This window comes from Ischnura elegans, chromosome 12, assembly GCF_921293095.1.
Source record: "Ischnura elegans chromosome 12, ioIscEleg1.1, whole genome shotgun sequence".
Classification (NCBI taxonomy): domain Eukaryota; kingdom Metazoa; phylum Arthropoda; class Insecta; order Odonata; family Coenagrionidae; genus Ischnura; species Ischnura elegans.
Genome location: NC_060257.1, coordinates 52,249,777 through 52,269,759, shown reverse-complemented (window position 1 = coordinate 52,269,759; position 19,983 = coordinate 52,249,777). Strand labels below are relative to the sequence as shown.

At 38.7% G+C, this 19,983-nt stretch overlaps 3 protein-coding genes across 3 annotated transcripts in view; all 3 read left to right on the top strand.

Moving 5' to 3' along the window:
* Positions 1-4,790: 4,790 nt before the first annotated feature.
* LOC124169795 overlaps positions 4,791-19,983 on the top strand; it is a 45,129-nt gene continuing 29,936 nt past the window's right edge. The window contains exons 1-2 of the mRNA XM_046548545.1: positions 4,791-4,851; positions 14,050-14,241. The gene's annotated coding sequence lies outside the window, so the exon portion shown is untranslated. The remainder of the gene's footprint in view (positions 4,852-14,049; positions 14,242-19,983) is intronic.
* On the top strand, positions 4,827-13,800 carry LOC124169794 (presequence protease, mitochondrial). Its single transcript, XM_046548544.1, has 2 exons — positions 4,827-5,070; positions 10,340-13,800. Exon 2 carries the CDS (start codon positions 10,352-10,354, stop codon positions 13,574-13,576), a length of 3,225 nt encoding a protein of 1,074 aa, XP_046404500.1. The 5' UTR covers positions 4,827-5,070; positions 10,340-10,351; the 3' UTR covers positions 13,577-13,800.
* LOC124168681 (peptidyl-prolyl cis-trans isomerase D-like) lies at positions 14,323-15,432 on the top strand. Its single transcript, XM_046546948.1, has one exon. The coding sequence runs from the start codon at positions 14,323-14,325 to the stop codon at positions 15,430-15,432; it is 1,110 nt and encodes a 369-aa protein (XP_046402904.1).

Below are 19,983 nucleotides of genomic sequence, written 5' to 3'. Positions count from 1 at the left end.
TCAATGGGGATGGAACGCGAAACAACGAATTGGATCCATGGGACCAAGAACCCTGTATAAGGACGATTGTCTTCGTGCGCTTCGATCGTCATTTGTCCAAAATTCGTGTCGCAAGTTAATATGGTTCCTAATCCCGCCGATGGCAGCGACGACCAACAATTAGAGGCAGCGTCACAGCCATTTTGCCATTACCTCTTATGGGAGATAAGTGAGCGTCTCTTCTAAAATCGAAGATTACACAGGAAGAAATGGGTTTACGTAATTTTTGGTAGCCAGGATTCTTTTGCGGAAATTCATCTGCGAATGTGAATAATAAACTTCAGAGTGTGAAGATCAGGAGCATCAGGAGGTTGTTTAAAGACAAAGTAAGTACGCGTGAGTCATTGTCGTCCGCCATTGCGGTTGCATGAAAATTTGAAGTCATTTTGCTCCTAATTTTGTGCGTTAAGTCTCATTATTCTCATTATTTTAATAAATACCGAAATTTAAAAGGGCATTACGATACTTTTGCAGATGGAGTCCGAGCTTGAGAAATGGATGAAGGCTATTCCAAGGAAGGATTGCGCTTTAGCACTTACCGTGTTTGCAAATGTGTTTTTAAATATGTGACCTACACTTTCGCCCTGAAGACATCACATAATTAATTATTTAGGCGTATAATTATTTTATTTTGTGGTTAGTAGTGACAGCATTGATTTTATTGTGTTGGTGTGTATCTTTTAGCGTGACTTGTTTACATCGATTGCTTTAGTGTTCGCTACGAATCTACGACTTCCGCAGAAGTTTTTATGTTGTAAGATAACATTTCTGTTGCTTGAAATCACATGTGGGACGATTAAAAGGTAATTCGTAGAGAAAAAATGATCGAGTGTTGTGATTGTGAGTTCGTGTGATACAATTCTCTGCTGATTATAATTTCAGTGTTGTAAGAAACGATTGTTGAAGTGTAAATGTTTGCCTTTTGATATTATTCGTATGTTACTTCAACTGCCTTTGCAAGGATAAGACTCTGAATTACTGAATAGACTGGATCAGGGTAAAATTGTGATATATCGCTGCAAGTATGAAGACTTTGCCTTGTTCTACTGCAATGTATGCTGTTTCAAGATGAGTAATTCATTAAATTTCTTTTTGTCTCGAGCAATCATTCTGTTTATTGCCCGTTTATTCCGTTGGAATGCAAGGTACGTATTCGGTGATCTTAAAATGAAGAAAATCTTTTAAAGTCGTTTTAGGTGTTCGGTTAGTACCTGTGGTGAAAGAAATAGTATTGCTTGATACAAAATCCGTGCGCACGATATCGGCATCAGTGAGGGCGAGAGTGTTGTATTTTCAATGGGCGATGCTGTCTGTGTACGTGAAAGAATGCCCGCTAAGGTATTTTTAGTGCAATGACGGTAAGAAAGTTTAAGGTTTTGTCGTTTTAATTCTATGTTCTGCCGGTCACAGCAATTATTGAAGTTACGTAGAAAGTGAACTGAATGCATGAAAATTTGTCAACAACAATTGCACTAATGCATCGATCTTGCATAGCGGAGCAGTTGTTTAAGTATACTTTGATTTCAGAACCATTTACTTATTCAATCGTGGATACCTATGGACCGTGTTTACCTCTTTTTTAATGAGTGATATCGAAGCAATTTGTTTCAATCGTGAAATGAAGGAATAAATATAAATTCGTAATGCATTCATATGACGTAGTGTAATGTGAGTGTAAAATTAGCAATTAGTAAAGTTAATCACTGCTCCCACAGCGTAAATATTATATTTCGAGGGTTAAATCAATCATTTACTGTACAAACCTAAAATGTGAGCGCTTCCATGTCTGTATAGCGTCCGAGATAATGGTTTAAAGTCATCAGCTAGTACCGAAAAATTGTAAACAAAGATCCGCCATGTTTCAAATGTGTCGGTAGGCTGCACTATCACCTGAGCTTTTCTCGAAATAGACTGTCAAGATAGATGGCTAACAGACTTGCATGCTGCAAATTTCTTGTATATTCATTCATTTATCGATTTCCTTCCTTGATTATATCGTGCACCTGAGATTCATTGGCGGATTTTCGACCTTTTCAGACAGTTAAAACAGTTTCTTACGGATGGCACCGGTGCGAATATAATTTCACTTCGCTGTACTATCACAGACATCTGGGTTTATTCCATCCCATCCAATAGAGATATGAGTATTATCTAACTCATCCTATCAGAAAAATTGGTAAAACTCATCATTGTTCGCCGTAATTTGGTTAAACAAAATTGAAAAATAACATTGTTTCCCTATTGTAGCGTCTGCTACATGCCTCGAATGCGGTTGGCGACGCCACAGCGGCCAAAGTAGGAACTTGAATTACTTGCGCAGCCATTGATAACATCTTTCAGATAGGACATTACCGTCCTTATGTAGGGTTCTTGCATGGGACCAACCAAGAACCCTACATAAGGACGGTAATGTCCTATCTGAAAGATGTTATCAATGGCTGCGCAAGTAATTCAAGTTCCTACTTTGGCCGCTGTGGCGTCGCCAACCGCATTCGAGGCATGTAGCAGACGCTACAATAGGGAAACAATGTTATTTTTCAATTTTGTTTAACCAAATTACGGCGAACAATGATGAGTTTTACCAATTTTTCTGATAGGATGAGTTAGATAATACTCATATCTCTATTGGATGGGATGGAATAAACCCAGATGTCTGTGATAGTACAGCGAAGTGAAATTATATTCGCACCGGTGCCATCCGTAAGAAACTGTTTTAACTGTCTGAAAAGGTCGAAAATCCGCCAATGAATCTCAGGTGCACGATATAATCAAGGAAGGAAATCGATAAATGAATGAATATACAAGAAATTTGCAGCATGCAAGTCTGTTAGCCATCTATCTTGACAGTCTATTTCGAGAAAAGCTCAGGTGATAGTGCAGCCTACCGACACATTTGAAACATGGCGGATCTTTGTTTACAATTTTTCGGTACTAGCTGATGACTTTAAACCATTATCTCGGACGCTATACAGACATGGAAGCGCTCACATTTTAGGTTTGTACAGTAAATGATTGATTTAACCCTCGAAATATAATATTTACGCTGTGGGAGCAGTGATTAACTTTACTAATTGCTAATTTTACACTCACATTACACTACGTCATATGAATGCATTACGAATTTATATTTATTCCTTCATTTCACGATTGAAACAAATTGCTTCGATATCACTCATTAAAAAAGAGGTAAACACGGTCCATAGGTATCCACGATTGAATAAGTAAATGGTTCTGAAATCAAAGTATACTTAAACAACTGCTCCGCTATGCAAGATCGATGCATTAGTGCAATTGTTGTTGACAAATTTTCATGCATTCAGTTCACTTTCTACGTAACTTCAATAATTGCTGTGACCGGCAGAACATAGAATTAAAACGACAAAACCTTAAACTTTCTTACCGTCATTGCACTAAAAATACCTTAGCGGGCATTCTTTCACGTACACAGACAGCATCGCCCATTGAAAATACAACACTCTCGCCCTCACTGATGCCGATATCGTGCGCACGGATTTTGTATCAAGCAATACTATTTCTTTCACCACAGGTACTAACCGAACACCTAAAACGACTTTAAAAGATTTTCTTCATTTTAAGATCACCGAATACGTACCTTGCATTCCAACGGAATAAACGGGCAATAAACAGAATGATTGCTCGAGACAAAAAGAAATTTAATGAATTACTCATCTTGAAACAGCATACATTGCAGTAGAACAAGGCAAAGTCTTCATACTTGCAGCGATATATCACAATTTTACCCTGATCCAGTCTATTCAGTAATTCAGAGTCTTATCCTTGCAAAGGCAGTTGAAGTAACATACGAATAATATCAAAAGGCAAACATTTACACTTCAACAATCGTTTCTTACAACACTGAAATTATAATCAGCAGAGAATTGTATCACACGAACTCACAATCACAACACTCGATCATTTTTTCTCTACGAATTACCTTTTAATCGTCCCACATGTGATTTCAAGCAACAGAAATGTTATCTTACAACATAAAAACTTCTGCGGAAGTCGTAGATTCGTAGCGAACACTAAAGCAATCGATGTAAACAAGTCACGCTAAAAGATACACACCAACACAATAAAATCAATGCTGTCACTACTAACCACAAAATAAAATAATTATACGCCTAAATAATTAATTATGTGATGTCTTCAGGGCGAAAGTGTAGGTCACATATTTAAAAACACATTTGCAAACACGGTAAGTGCTAAAGCGCAATCCTTCCTTGGAATAGCCTTCATCCATTTCTCAAGCTCGGACTCCATCTGCAAAAGTATCGTAATGCCCTTTTAAATTTCGGTATTTATTAAAATAATGAGAATAATGAGACTTAACGCACAAAATTAGGAGCAAAATGACTTCAAATTTTCATGCAACCGCAATGGCGGACGACAATGACTCACGCGTACTTACTTTGTCTTTAAACAACCTCCTGATGCTCCTGATCTTCACACTCTGAAGTTTATTATTCACATTCGCAGATGAATTTCCGCAAAAGAATCCTGGCTACCAAAAATTACGTAAACCCATTTCTTCCTGTGTAATCTTCGATTTTAGAAGAGACGCTCACTTATCTCCCATAAGAGGTAATGGCAAAATGGCTGTGACGCTGCCTCTAATTGTTGGTCGTCGCTGCCATCGGCGGGATTAGGAACCATATTAACTTGCGACACGAATTTTGGACAAATGACGATCGAAGCGCACGAAGACAATCGTCCTTATACAGGGTTCTTGGGACCAACGAATGGGACGGAAGCGGAGTCAAGGACAAGGCACGAACACTTGATTTCTAGGTGAGGGACGAGTAAGTGTCTAATGCCAGCGAATTGCTCAAGACGTTACGTTTTGTATTAAAAGAATATTAATTCAGTTTAAAGAACTGAATGCTTCGAGCTCAGAAGGCAACCATGGGGAGCATGTGATATAAACAAAGTACACGCGTAATCCGCTTTGGAATTTCATCAGAAAGATTTGGAAGTGCCGGTGCCGGGTTCTGATTGTTGTTTGGAAAGGTATGCTTTCAATTACTTCTTTAGATCAAGCCTACTTTTACTCTTTAAGAAGGGTTATTTAGACATAAAAGCATGTCTCATGTGGATTTGACTTGGAGGAACTCGTTAAATCAAGTTGCTATCGTTAGTTGTCAAGCGATTTGTTAATCCTACGCCTTAGTTCTTAAGTTACGTCTTTGACATGTTCCTGGTCACCAAAGACGGGGTTTATAAGTGGTAATTGCTGATATTTTTCAACCTCATTCAACCCTGGGATACCTTAGTTCTGTTGTTCTTGTTGTATTTAATATGAGCGGAATTCTGAGAGTTGGTATCATCTATGTGATATCATTATGCATGGTATTCACTTAGTGCGAGAATATTGAACAATGATGATGGAAACAATTGCATATAGATATGGTTTTGCATGCAATGTATTGGGAACTTTTTTCTGGAAAAGTGAAGGTGGAGCTATGTTGCACCTAAGATTTGCTTATCCAATGGTAATTCTACCTTGACGAGCTTCCATTGTAAAAGAGAACCTCAGTTTACACTTAAGGGTCTTTGAACCCCATTTAACTCCATTTCTTCTGAGGGAAGTCCAGTGCTTACCATAATAGTCGTAAGATTAGCAGATATATGTGGGTTCATTCCACGTCAAATCACCCAGAAATTTTAAAAATGACACCCACCGACTAGGATTTTGATGAAATTTTTTTCACTAGCTACTATCACCTATCTAATGGCCCATGTAAAATATTTCTTCTCTCATTCTCATAGTTTGCAAGATATGATGAGTCAAAGTTTGAGATGTTTGCTCAGAAGTGGCGCTAGTGGGAGTCAAATTCCAGAGTGCAGGGCACAGGGTAAAAATTCATAACTCAGAAACCACATAATATATTTGAATGAAATTTTGACCCCTTGTCTATCCAAGTACATAGCTTCCATAGTAATATCTTTTATTCCCCTTGCATTGTTATGTTGGCCAAAATGATGTCAACAGCTGTTAATTAACCGATTTTTTTAGCTCAAAAACATTACTTCATATTTTCAGAATTATCACCAAAAGGCAGAGCAGTTAACTCATCCAATTTTTTTTTAAATTGAAGGTTAATATGTGCTCCAATATACTGTGAAATAAAAATGGTGGTGTTTTGACTGCCACTATGAGTATTTCAGGTTTTACTTTTTTTTCTGCCCCTGTGAGAGGGATTTTGGACACGTACTGTAAGATAATAAGTATACATAAGTGTATCCATACCTTCTTGAGGATATATTTGAAATATTGGTCAGTAAATCTAAGACCAAACATGTAGTCTAGTGAATGTGGCTCTTGTTCATACAATTTTTTTTAATAGCAATACTTGGCTTGTGGCAGCTGAGGGTAAAAAAATCCAAATGGCTCAGAAATGTGAAATGATGCTTTTTTCCTGGAATTTACCCATTTTTCAAGTGTTTAGTTTATGGAAAAATTGGTATCAAAATACATTAGACTCTTACTGTGCATTAGAGGATAAATGGAAATACTAATTTATATAAAATTATTTAAATAATACACTTCGATGTGTTTAAGGCATCTCCTGGACATCTCTGGAGGCTCTCTCGGGCAACTAAATGCTTTACAATACCACCAATTCCATCACATGGGGATATTCCATGGCTTGTAGCAAAGAATGTCCATGATGCCATTAAGGAGAAATCCTGGTAATGCTTGCAAAGATTGAGAAATATTTTGCAGTTCTTGTACCGTCCTGCACAACCATCACTAAAGTAACTCAATTTTTTGACTAAAGTAAAATTTTCCTTAACAAAGCAAAATGTTATTCTTTGGGTTTCATAAACAAAAGCTACATCATACTCCAAATCATCTGACAAGATGCATAAACTGGAAATAATAAGCTGTTTAGTCAGGTGATCTAGAGTATAAATCACAACAGGGTGTACCGTACAACTATCACTTGTCCAGTGATTCCCTTGTGCCTCATCCTGGATAACATATGAGTAGTTCTCACTGAAGTCAAAGAGAACACCTGCTTCATGGGGTCCAAGATTTTCTTTCATTTTCTTTAGGTAGTTTGCCTGTACCTTCGTAATAAATGAATGGGGCACCAGTTTTTCCACTCTTTCAATTTAAGTTGATAGGTACTCATCAAATGTCACCGTGAAGTTCACCAGTTGATATCTGTCACTGGAAACCCACTGACTGTATGAAACTTCATCTTCAGGGTCACATTCTTCAAACTTTTTCAGCAGTAAGCTTTTCAATTTTTCACGTGAAGTCCCTATTATTTCTAGAGCACACGAAATAACCAATTAGGTCCTGGCTTGTTTCCTCTATATTACAGGCACTAAGCTGTAGGTTGACATTTTAATGAATTGTGCAAAAACACACTGAATGCGTTCCAGGACATCCTGCTACCACAAACCATTTTGGACCTAGGTTGCAGAATTTAGAAAAGCTAATTTTAATTCTGGGGAAGTCAAATTTAAAAGTGGAATACAATTCCTTCAAGTTAGCAAGTAATAATCTCTTCTGAACATGTACATTTTTGGAGATACTTATGGAATCTTTCTTTCCAGGCATCATTCTGGAGTACTCATCACTTTCATAGAAAGTCCTAACTAATTGTAATGTTTTATTTTTGCCTTTCCTTTTCTCAATTCAGGTGCAGCTAATTTTCCATTGTCTCTGAAAAGTTCTCTTGCTTGGCGGGCAGTGTGCTCACTCACATGAAACTCTTCCATTACTTTCTTCCTGCTCCATAAAGTTGGTACCAATGATAACAGATGTACCTTTCCTTGATGTGTCAACTTTTTGTTTGATTAACCCATCAGCGTCCAAAGTTTTTTTTAAATTCACACATATTTCACTTAAAAAAAATATGATACATATGAACTTCACACAAAGAACACAATTCAAACTGACTGAATAATGGAGGAAACCTTCTACTAAGTATGTGCACCGACGTGTATGCTAAAATTCACATATTAAATACATTGCCGGAGCATTGGCTCAGCACTGCACTGGGTGCCCTATGGCACCCGTGGGCGTTGATGGGTTAAGTCTATGAGCACATCTATATCATGAACTTTCTGAAGAAGTTCTTTTGGCAGTTTTGAGTCATCCTTTTCTGGAGATAATTCTTTATCAAGAACTCTTTTAACTTTCCTTTTAAAATTACTGCATGCTGACTCTACTTTCCTTTTAGCGTACGTTGACCTTCTGTGAGATGATATGCCATGAAATTTTAAAGGTGTATCCTCTATATCTTGCAGCGTTCTGTTAAGTAGCTCAGTTGATTTTTCTTGGGATACTGTTGTTTCAAAATTCAAAATACTATCATTGCTGTCACTATCTACTGCTTCAACATCAGAAAGCTCATTTCCAAACCTGGAGTGTTTCTGTACTTCCTCCCCACATAGCTGGCATACTTTCATTCCTGGCACTAATTTCCGAAGAGTTGGGAATTTACAGGCCTTTTCTGCAAATTCAAGACTTACATTTCTCAGTGATTTTGATATTTTCTTCTTGTGGCTCTTAAAAGGATGAAGACAATATATTTGGTAGGTTTCATACTTTTTCAAATAGTATATTCTGTGATGTTCGCAGACATTGGATAGGACTTCCCCAGGTACACCACTTCTGAGAGATAACAGCTGTTTTTCAAGCATACTCATGATCTCAATTTTGTTCAGTTGCACCACTGGTGTGTAGCTTTTTTTGAGGCAATCAGATGCAGTTACTTTTCCAATGCTGCACAGTTCAACAATTTGCTCATTTTGAAGCATAGTGGAGACACTAACCTTTTTTAATGTCGAAGTTCACAATGAGCAGCTTCGCCTAACTCATAGCACACACAATTAATGTACAGGTAAAAATACACTGATCGTACACACAGAATAAACTTGGACACCCATGGAGCATCTTTACACAAGAAGACTTGGCAGAAGACTAAAAGTGGTACCCTAGAATCTATTTTGATTTATCATGCCCTCACTGTGATACATTGTAACACTTTATTCTTCCTAGAGGTTGCACTTAATTCTCTTGTTCCTTGGGGAGATGGAATAACACGGAAAAAGGAGGCTGAATAGGTGGGATTGTATTACCTTCTCAAGTTTGTCATGTAATACAATCATATGTGAGGCAGGGGAGAAAACAATATGGCGCATAATGTCAGCATTATCTCTCCCAGTGAAATAGAAATTTAATACTCCAGTTGCCATCAAGGAATGTGGATATTGGTGACAACCTGCTGCATATCTATAAGTAATACCATTTGCTCTGCCAGCTCTTCCATCACTAAGGGTTTGGAAGACCGTACTTCTTCTGTGAAAGTGAGGCTAACTTTGTACAACTCCAGTTCAGCGGGACTCATTTAATCACTTTTTCACAGATCTTAACAAACTCGTACATTGCATGTGCTTATGATGACCACTGGTTTTTTGGATTAGTGATTTCTAAACACGAGGAAGAACATGATGTGAAAGTGAAATTTATGCACCCATATCGAAAATCCCCATGTGATGGAATTGGTGGTACTGTAAAGCGTTTAGTTTGCCCGAGAGAGCCTCCAGAGATGTTCGGGAGATGCCTTAAACACATTGAAGTGTATTATTTAAATAATTTTATATAAATTAGTATTTCCATTTATCCTCTAATGCACAGTAAGAGCCTAATGTATTTTGATACCAATATTTCCATAAACTAAACACTTGAAAAATGGGTAAATTCCAGGAAAAAAGCATCATTTCACATTTCTGAGCCATTTGGATTTTTTTACCCTGTGCCCTGCACTCTGGAATTTGACTCCCACTAGCGCCACTTCTGAGCAAACATCTCAAACTTTGACTCCTCATATCTTGCAAACTATGAGAGAGAGAGAGGAAATATTTTACATGGGTCATTAGATAGGTGATAGTAGCTAGTGACAAAAATTTCATTAAAATCCGAGTCGGTGGGTGCCATGCCTGGGTGAACTGACATGGAATGACCCTGTGACGGCCTTGTGTTCGAATTATTTGTACGTTTAGTATTTACTGAGTCATAATATTGCCTCATTTAGATGAGGATTGCTTTTGTTATTACTGTTAAACTTCACTTGTGCAGAAATGTTAATGACAACATGTAGGAAACTGGCAGTTGTTTTAATATTCAGTATTTAGGTGTATTTCTCTTTTAAAATGAATGGAAAATCAATTACTTACTTTCATCCCACACAAATAGCTAGTTACGGGTTGATTAGTTTTATGGAGGAATTGCAATACAAGTATTACTTGTCATTTTCAGCCTCCACATAAAATGAATCTCCTGGATTTGGTAAATCGCAATACCCACCTTCTGAGCCGCAAAGGAGTGAATACTGCCACCATAGCAGCAGCCATGTCTATGAGAAATCATAAATTTGCATTCTCTACTAAAATGAAGCACACATCAACAAAGTTACATAGACTTTCCAGCAACTTGGTTGCAAGTAAGATTGATGGACGGCTCTCTTGGGATGTCCACCAGGTTAAAGAAGGGGCTAACATCGAGGGCTGGCAAGTTGAAGAAGTTTCTCCTGTAAAGGATTTTCATTTGATTGCTCTACGGTTGAAGCATCCCCAAACTGGTGCTCGTTTCCTTCACCTGTCACGTCCTGACAAAAACCAAGCATTCTCTGTCGGATTTCGTACTCCTCCACCAGACTCATCAGGTCTCCCTCACATTCTTGAGCATACTGTTCTGTGTGGAAGTCAGTTGTTTCCTGTGAGAGATCCATTTTTTAAAATGCTGGGAGGAAGAACACTAGCTACATTCATGAATGCCATGACTGGCCCAGATTACACCATGTACCCCTTTGCTACTCGTGATCCAGCTGATTTTAGTAACTTGATGTCCATTTATCTGGATGCAGTCTTTCGACCTCGTTTAAGAGAAACAGATTTTCGGCAAGAAGGTTGGCGGTTGGAGCATTCTGACCCCTTTGATAGTTCATCTCCCATTGTTTTTAAGGGTGTGGTTTTCAATGAGATGAAAGGAGCGTTCTCTGATCCGCAAAGCATCTTTGGACAACGGCTGCTATGTTCCCTTCTTCCGAAGGGGGCATATGGTAAAGTTTCTGGTGGAGAGCCACTAGAAATCCCATCTCTCTCTTGGGAAGATTTGCGATCCTTCCATGCCCATTATTATCACCCCGGAAATGCTCGATTCTTTTCATATGGGGAACTGAATTTGCCAAAAGTTCTTGAGTATGTGACTGAGAATTACGTTGAGGCTTCTCAGAAGGAGCTTCCTGCTGTCACGGAGATACATCGGGAACCTCGTTGGACTAAACCACGACAGGAGCATGTGGATTGTGGTCGTGATGCAATGGCTCCGAACCCTGAAAACCAGACCACAGTGGCTGTGGCAACTGCGTGCTGTGACATTCACGATTTAGATGAAACATTCCTTTTGGATATTCTCTCAGACCTCTTGATCCGAGGTCCAGAAGCACCGTTCTATTCACGCCTCATTGAACCTGGTTTAGGATCAGGTTATGCCTCCTCCACTGGATATGATTCAAGTACCAGAGATACTATATTTGCTGTTGGCCTGCAAGGTCTTAAGAACTCAGATGTTGAGAAGGCTCTTCAGTCGATAAAGGATGCGGTTAATGCAGCTGTTACCAAGGGTGAGGGACTGGAGAGTGAAAGAATCGAGGCAGTTTTACACCGTGTTGAACTGGCAGCTCGTGATGAATCACACTGTATGGGCTCTAGTCTAGGTCTGTCTCTTCTTTCGGAAATTACGCCCCTGTGGAATCATGATGGGGATGTAGTCAGTTTCTTGAGGGTTGGAGATCGGGTTGAATCTTTGAAGAAAAGATTGAGGGATGACCCTGATTTATTGAAGAAGGTGACAGAAAAATACCTTGGTGAGGGGAACCCACACCAGTTAGTACTCACTATGTCTCCCAAGGAAGGTTTTGAGGAATCACAACTGAAGGAAGAAGAAAAATTACTCAATTCCAAGGTAAGCAAGCTCTCCTCTGATGACAAGGAACACATTTATCAATTTGGTATGAAATTAGCGAAAGAGCAGAAGGCAGATGAGGATCTTTCCTGTCTACCCAGACTTTGTGCCTCTGACCTCAGTCCTTTACCAGAGCCTGATGGGGCAGTTTTACTCAAGGATTCTGCAGTACCAATACAGGTATCTGCTCAGCCAACCAATGGTGTTGCATACATAAGATCTGCTGTTGATGTTGCTGGCCTTCCAGAAGATCTCCAGCCTTACCTCCCACTTTTCTGTTTAGTAGCTTCAAAAATGGGGACCTCGGAACGAGATGCACGTGACTTTGATCGAGCAGTTAGCCTCGCAACAGGTGGCATTTCTTTCGGAGTCAACGTGGTAGGAGCACCAGCTCCAGCATGCTCTCCAGCCTCACTTCGATCATCCCTTCTGATGTCAACAATGTGTCTTGAGAGGAATGCCCCCAAGGCTTTGAAGCTGTGCTCTGAGCTGTGGCAGGCGGGAGCTGGTGGCTCCTGGATGGATTCTAATCGGCTGGCTGTTCTATTACGGGAGACGGCTGCTGCGTTGGCCAATGGTGTTCCCTATTCTGGACATGCATATGCCATGTCTGCAGCATCATCTCGGGTGAGCCCTGCTGCCCGGAAAAGGGAAAATTTGGTTTTGGGAACAAAATATTTGGAAACTGTTCGAAAGGCTGCGTTGCAAGCATCCCAGTCTGAAAGTGGCTCAGCGGAAATCTTAGGGAAGTTAAAGCAGGTCGGAAATTATCTCATGGGATCAAATTGTGGAAGCAGATTACGTTTTTCCATCAATTCCTCTCCAGAATCGGAACCCAACATTTTGAGTGAGGTTTCCTCATTCTTGAAAAACATTTCAGTCGGACCTAGTGCGACTAGAGTGAATTCCTTGGAGAACGAGCTTTGTCCAGACCTTGGTGTTTCCCCAAACACACATTATGTGTTGCCATTGCCAGTTAATTTTGCAGCAAAAGCCATTGCAACAGGTGTGGCATACACGCATCCAGATCATGCTCCCTTGAAAGTTTTGGCCAAACTTCTGTCAGCTCGTTACCTGCATCCTCACATTCGGGAGGAGGGTGGGGCGTATGGTTCAGGCGCTGATGTATCAGCTGACGGTGTGTTCATTTTCTTTTCATATAGGGATCCTCACTCTGTTAAAACTTTAGACGTGTTCCATGACTCAGAAAAGTGGGCTGTAAAATCATCTCCCAAATCCATTACTGAGACTTATCTGGAAGAAGCAAAAATAGGGATCTTCCAAAGGGTTGATGCTCCTGTTCCCCCTGGTAGTAGGGGTCTGGACCGTTTTCTAAGGGGTGTGGATGACAATCTGTTGAAATGGCACAGGGAAGCATTAATGGCCGTAACCTGTGATGATTTAGTCCGTGTAGCAGGCACGTATCTTTCATTAGATAGCAAACTCCCAGTATCTTGTTCTCTGTTAGGGCCTCAGAATGAAGTACTGGAGAAGGACTCAAAGTGGAAAGTTGTTATGCCTGAAGACTGAACTGGAAAGTGAAAATAAATGTTAATGCCAGTCAGAAATATTTATTGTACTTACTTAATTTGACTTTTAATGCATTACCAAGTGTCATTGCTCATTGTTATTTCAGTTGCATTGAAAGAGACTCAGTGATTCTAGTGTGCTAAAGTTTGAGTTTGGTGTTCTTTTTATATTTTTTTGATAATTCTGTACAGAAATCTATAAAAAATATATATTTCAAACAACTACTTCTTGATTTTATTTGTCCTATTAATATTGAGAAAATAGTTATGACTCTGAAGTGGAATTTCTCTTTGTTAAAATTATATATATTTGAAAGATAAGATTCTGATCTTATTACATTTAGCTCATAGTTTTAAGATTGAAGCTGGCTATTTTAGTTGGAGTATTATGTAGGAGTTATTTGTTCTCAATGTCTTTTGTGTTATGGGTACTTGTTGAAAAGAGAAAGTGAGAAGGTTTTTTTTCCTCCGTAGCTGGCCGGTATATATCATCTCGCCAATAAAGTCAAGTAAATAGATGATCTGCTGATACTGGAATTTAGGAGTAATCGTTCTTGAGCCACTGGAGGGAAATACGCAAAGAGAAAGCTGGAGGAATTGCCATGCAAAGGATCGTATTGATTAGAAGAGGACTTGAGTGACTCTGTGCTTCAGAAGCTGTTTTCAGTATGTACTTCTTGAATGACTGAAGTTTATGAAGCAAGTTCTTTTGAATTTTTAAATCCATAAGATTTTTACTATATGAAAATGGCTGTTAATATGAGTGGGACCAGGGATTTAAATCCTTTGGTTTATTTAGACATTATGATCGGAGATGAAAAAGCTGGAAGAATTGTGCTAGAATTGTTTAAGAATGTGTTGCCAAAGACTGTTGAAAATTTCCGTTGCCTCTGCACTGGCGAAAAAGGTATTGGAATCATGGGTCGCCCTTTGCATTACAAGGGATCAGTTTTTCACAAAGCCATCACTCAGTTTATCATTCAAGGTGGTGATATTATCAATTTTGATGGTACAGGAGGAGAAAGCATTTATGGGACAATGTTTGAGGATGAAAATTTTGATTTGAGGCACACTACTGGAGGTATGCTTAGCATGGCAAATGCCGGCCCTGATTCAAACAGTTCCCAATTTTTCATTACTATAGGCCCTTGTCCTCATTTAGATGGGCGCAATGTTGTTTTTGGTCAGGTGAGGAAGGGAATGGGTATTGTACGAGAAATTGGTAATTTAGAGACTGATAATGATTTCCCGATTGTGAAATGTATGATTTATGACTGTGGGGAGCTTGACCCAAAGTGTGACTTGGGTGTTGGTGAATGCGATATTACCCAAGACTGTTTCCCACCCTGGCCCGAGGATTTGGATACTAACATTTGTGATATGGATACTGAATTGGTTTTTGATATCATCGACAAAATAAAGAGCTCTGGGAATCATTATTTTACAGATAAAAATTACGTAGATGCTGGAAGGAAGTATAAGAAAGCATTAAGGTATCTGAATTCCTTTTATTCCTTGAATCTATCGAAATCCAATTTGAAAAGGGCAGATGAAATGTTTGACACTTGCATGTTAAATCTGTCAGCTGTGAAACTGAGACTGAATCAAAACAAGGAGGTGGTTGAACTGTGTGATAAAGTACTTGCTCGAGATTGCAAGAGTGCCAAAGCTCTGTACAGAAGAGGTCAAGCCCTTTTCAGGTTGAATGAGTATGAATTAGCTCTTAAAGACTTGAAGGCAGCATTAAAAATTCTACCAAATGACAAAGATATCATAACAGAGGTAAATACTGTGAAGAAGGCTCATCAGAGCTATCTAGAATTTGAGAAATTTCAGTACCAAAAAATGTTCAAGTGAACTTATTTTCTGATGGCTTGCATGTGATATAATTCAATTTTTTCAAGATAGGAATCCAAATGTTATTCAGATGGCTACAGTGAAGTAAAATTCATCACTTTATCTTATTTATCGTATCGGATAATAATAATTTACTTTATTTGAGCATTCAAAGTTCCTTATCTTAGTTAGTGTGATTCCCTTTGTCTGGACATTTCTAAAGGCATAGTGTATTTTTGTAGGGGTGGTGAAACACTTTATATTCCATGTTTTGTTAAATTACTTCCTATGATTATTACTTGCCTTAGTGTATCCTTTGATGATTCCACATGTACTTTTCTGTGATTTATTTAATATTAGTCTGAGTGAAGAGGTATTTATCAATTTTGTTTTGAAGGGTAGGTCATTCAATAAAAATTCTTAGTTTATTGTTTGACCTATTCTTAATATCTCAAATTGTAATTTGTATTTGATCTGATAAATCGTTTAAAAAATCTATTATTTGATGTAGAGATTTGCATAAAATGTAAGAGCATGTAAGAATATCTTGGCAGAAAGCCATGAAAACTTAGCAATAAGTAGTTCAGTATTTTCTACCTGTTTGCATTTTATATGGGAGATAATTCATTTCTTATTATTTTTTAAACCATCTCCTTGGTATTTGATACTGCATTAAGAAGTGTGTAAGATTTTTCCAAGAATTGTACCTGATTGTGATAATCTCTAAATAAGATGTAGTAAAAAAACTTTGCCATTAGCAGTATAACAGACTTTGTTTTTGGTTAGAGTAGCAGGATTTACCCTTTTCCTTGTGTGTTAGATATTATCTACATACTTCCTTAAAATTGACCAATAACTCAGTAATATTTCACCAGTTACAGGTATGAATTTCAAAATTTTGCACATAAGCTATTTTCCAGCTCATTCCTAGTTACTCTAGTCCTAGTTAGTCATCATTTGTAGATTAGTATTTTGAAAATTTACTATGCGACTTTTTTAGTGATAAAAAATCAACTGCAACAATTAGATCTCAATTGTATCGAAAGTACAACAAAAGAAAATATTACTGAAGATTAACATTCAATTACTGGAACCTCTAGTTGGTTTTTGGTTAGTGCTAATTAAGTAATGTTTTACCTTAATGCACTTTTTTAAGTGTGCGAAATTTTGTGATAGAAATTGGCCAATTGTGGGAGGACTATGCTACCTGTTCAAGTTGTTTTCCTGCTTGATTGCTCTTGCTTACTTTGTCTTGAAGAACCTCTGAGAACTTCCGAGCCACTAGTATCCTGTACAAGGACGGTCTTGCCAGGTCGGCAATGGTCATGGGCCACATGCTTAGGGCCCCACAATGCTCGCGCCTGCCCTGAAGCGTATCTGAAAGGTGTAATAAAAATACTTCGATCATTTGAACCAAAGTTTTTTTTTATTATAAAATTCTAATTCTAATTTGTTTTCAATGTGGTTTCAAGGAACCAATTCACTAAATAGATACTAGTAGCATAATATATTTTCAAATTTTATAAGCAGTGAAATTTTCATTTTCCATAGTATTTTTTATTAGCTTTTATCTGTTTTTTCAAATCCAGAATAGACGCAAAATCCATTTCTGGGCATGAAATTTCCTAAACTTTTGTGGGGGAGGACCCCCGAATCAACTGGTAAGGGGAGCCCCAGCCAAGGGCCCTGAATCACCCCAGGTCACCCCTGATCCTTTAATAAGTTGTGTTTTGATATTGGAAGACTGGTACTACTTTTATCAGCAATGGTAAAGGTCATATGCATATGTAGAGTCGCCTGTGAAAAAGCCCAAAATGATGACTGTGCAGAACTTCTTCAATTAATGGTTTTTGAAGCAGGGGAGGCATTTATTTTGTTCCTTTATCATCAGCATGACATTCTTTAAAAATCACTTGATTGAAAACTTCATTTTTTAGTGCAGAGCAATTTGTTGAAATGATTCATCCAAGGATGGAATATTCCATTGAAAATTATTGGGGAAAAACAATAAGTATTACAAATGTGCGTAATGAAATCAATGGAGAGGTCATGGTCAGCTGTATGTAAATAGTGGTTGCGTGGTACACGTAACTAGTTTTGAGAAAGTTGAATTTATTGTTTATCGATTAGGGAGGTGTCCAATAGGGCGGATCGCAAAAATCGATTTTTTTCAAATCAATCTGGCCCAATGAAAAAAAGTTGTGGGACCGATCAAAAATAAGGCCTGAAAAATTTGAGACCTGTACGTGAACCCCTGACCCTCGCTCAAATGCAATTTAGGGGGGGAGGGTCGAAATTCGAAAAATATAATATTTTATGGTCATTCCCTATAGATTTTGCCGAGTTACTGCCCTTTTAGGGCAAAAATTTCGTGCATTTTGACGTATCTGCCACCGTTTAGCCACAAAATGCCTACTTTGAGTCCGCGTCCGCGAAGAAAATATTCCAACGCCCACGCAGCGTCGCGGATACCAGAGCCGCAGGCCGATCCCTTCCCCTCCACGCTCGCTTCTCCCCCTCCCACGCCTCTAACACAGCAAAATTCATCCCGCGCATGCTGCTAGGAGGTCGTTTATCTTTGATAATATAAATCAGAAGATGGTAGAAGGTAAAAAACGATGCGTAGTGAGACGACTTGTCCCTTATTTGGCGCCTCGTCGGCGTTAAACAAATAGATGTTACCAACTTTTAGAGAAGTAATGAAATAATTTTAGACCTGCGCACGCAGGAAAGGAGACTGCGGTCTATGAAGACGCCTCTCGAGTGGCTGTGAAGGTGTGCGAACTATGGTGACGCGCTTCTCTTCCATTATGAATGTGACTAAATGGATTTAGCGGTACCACAGGAAGTACTAAAACTTACGTAAAATCGTAATAGGCCAAAAGTAGGGTTTTATTGAAGTATAAGACTCAAACAATTTTAAAGGAACATTATAAATTATGCGATATTTTTGCGTGTAAGTGCATGGAGGAGCATAAGGTTCCCCCAATGAGAAGTATTTTGAGAGACAATCTGACGAAAAGAAAGATGATGGCTGCTGGATTGAACCCTAAAGAAACTCGACAACTGAGGAAAAAAGGGAATCGTAGGAGAGCGTTGATTCATCATCGTCAATTCTTGTACGGGAAAATAGTATCAGAAATTTTCTTTATCAATTCATCCGAAGAAAATTAAACTGGCGAGAAATTAGCCGATTTGTATCTCTACTCTTGAAATAAACAGTAAGGACTATAACCTCAAATTGGAACTTCTTCGGGGAAAATGCGTCTTCCAACTGTGATACAGGTATATACAAGAACCAAGCAATAGCAATGATCGTTCCCGCAACTTTAGCTGACGCAAAATTCATAACTTCGTAAGATATATCAGAGCTACTGTACCAGAAATACTTAGGTAGACTGAAAACGATGGTAATTACTGTGAATGAGAAAAGAGAGGTGACATTAAAGGGCCTTTTTTATTGGAATGAAAGACTATACTCTTGTCTGATGAAAAAAGGGAAGAGGACTTACCAATACAAGTTTAGAGGGGAATGTGTGGTGTTAGTTGAAGAAACAGGGTCCCACTTTTGGAGGTTTGCCTCCCCCGTCGGAGGATTAGCAAAAGTTATAAAATCTGCGATTATAGATTCCTTTACGAGTGAAAATTAGATACACAGAATTAAAAAGTATTTGATTATGATGGTACCAAGCGAATACCGCCCAAAAAGGAGGCATCATCCCTTTGCTATAAGCATAATTCCAACATCCCTTGCAGTGTGGGTAGACTCTTCTCGGGATTCCCACCGGTTTAATTTTTCCATAATGGCCAACATTTCAAGCTCCGACTGGGGGCTCATCCTAAGGGATAAATTTTGTTGAACCCCGAAAAGAGTTTACCCACATCATTCGCCGGGAAAGCATCAAATCGTATTTCATCCCTTACAGTGGTCTATTTGCTAATTGCACTATGTTGACTTGGATTTGCGACATAAACGTTGGGAGGGTAATCTAGGGACCCAATTTGCGTTTCTGCAAGGATGCGTTTGGCGACCAATCCGAGATTTTTTTAATTGCTGGATTTTAATAACGACTTAAAGGCTGATGATATATTGGAGAGAGACTCCGGTTGCTTCGGCTATGTCTGAGGTTAGCAATGTGGAATTTAAAAATCTATTGATGAAAGTTCAAATTTAAATTTCAATATTCCTTTTATTATACATACGGACGAGAGATTCGCGAAAGAATTTACTAAAACTTTGCTGACAGCAGCAAAAGACGAGGAATGACACTAACATAAGAAATACAGACTGGAAAGCAGGTAATTGAGTAATTCCTTCGTGATTGTTCCTCACTGGACGATGCTGATACATCAAATATTAGTAAGACTAACGAAGAAAGACGCACTTTGTGTGAATTTTGTTGCATCTGGGGCGTTCGAGAGGGGAGCGGGGAGGGTACGCCGGCGGCCTTCACCCTTATCCATTTAGTCACAGCTGTCGGACAATACCGGAATAGTAGTGCATAACCTAAGTTCCCAAACCTTCACAGCCACTCGAGAGGCATCTTCAAGACCGTAGTCTCCTTTCCTGCG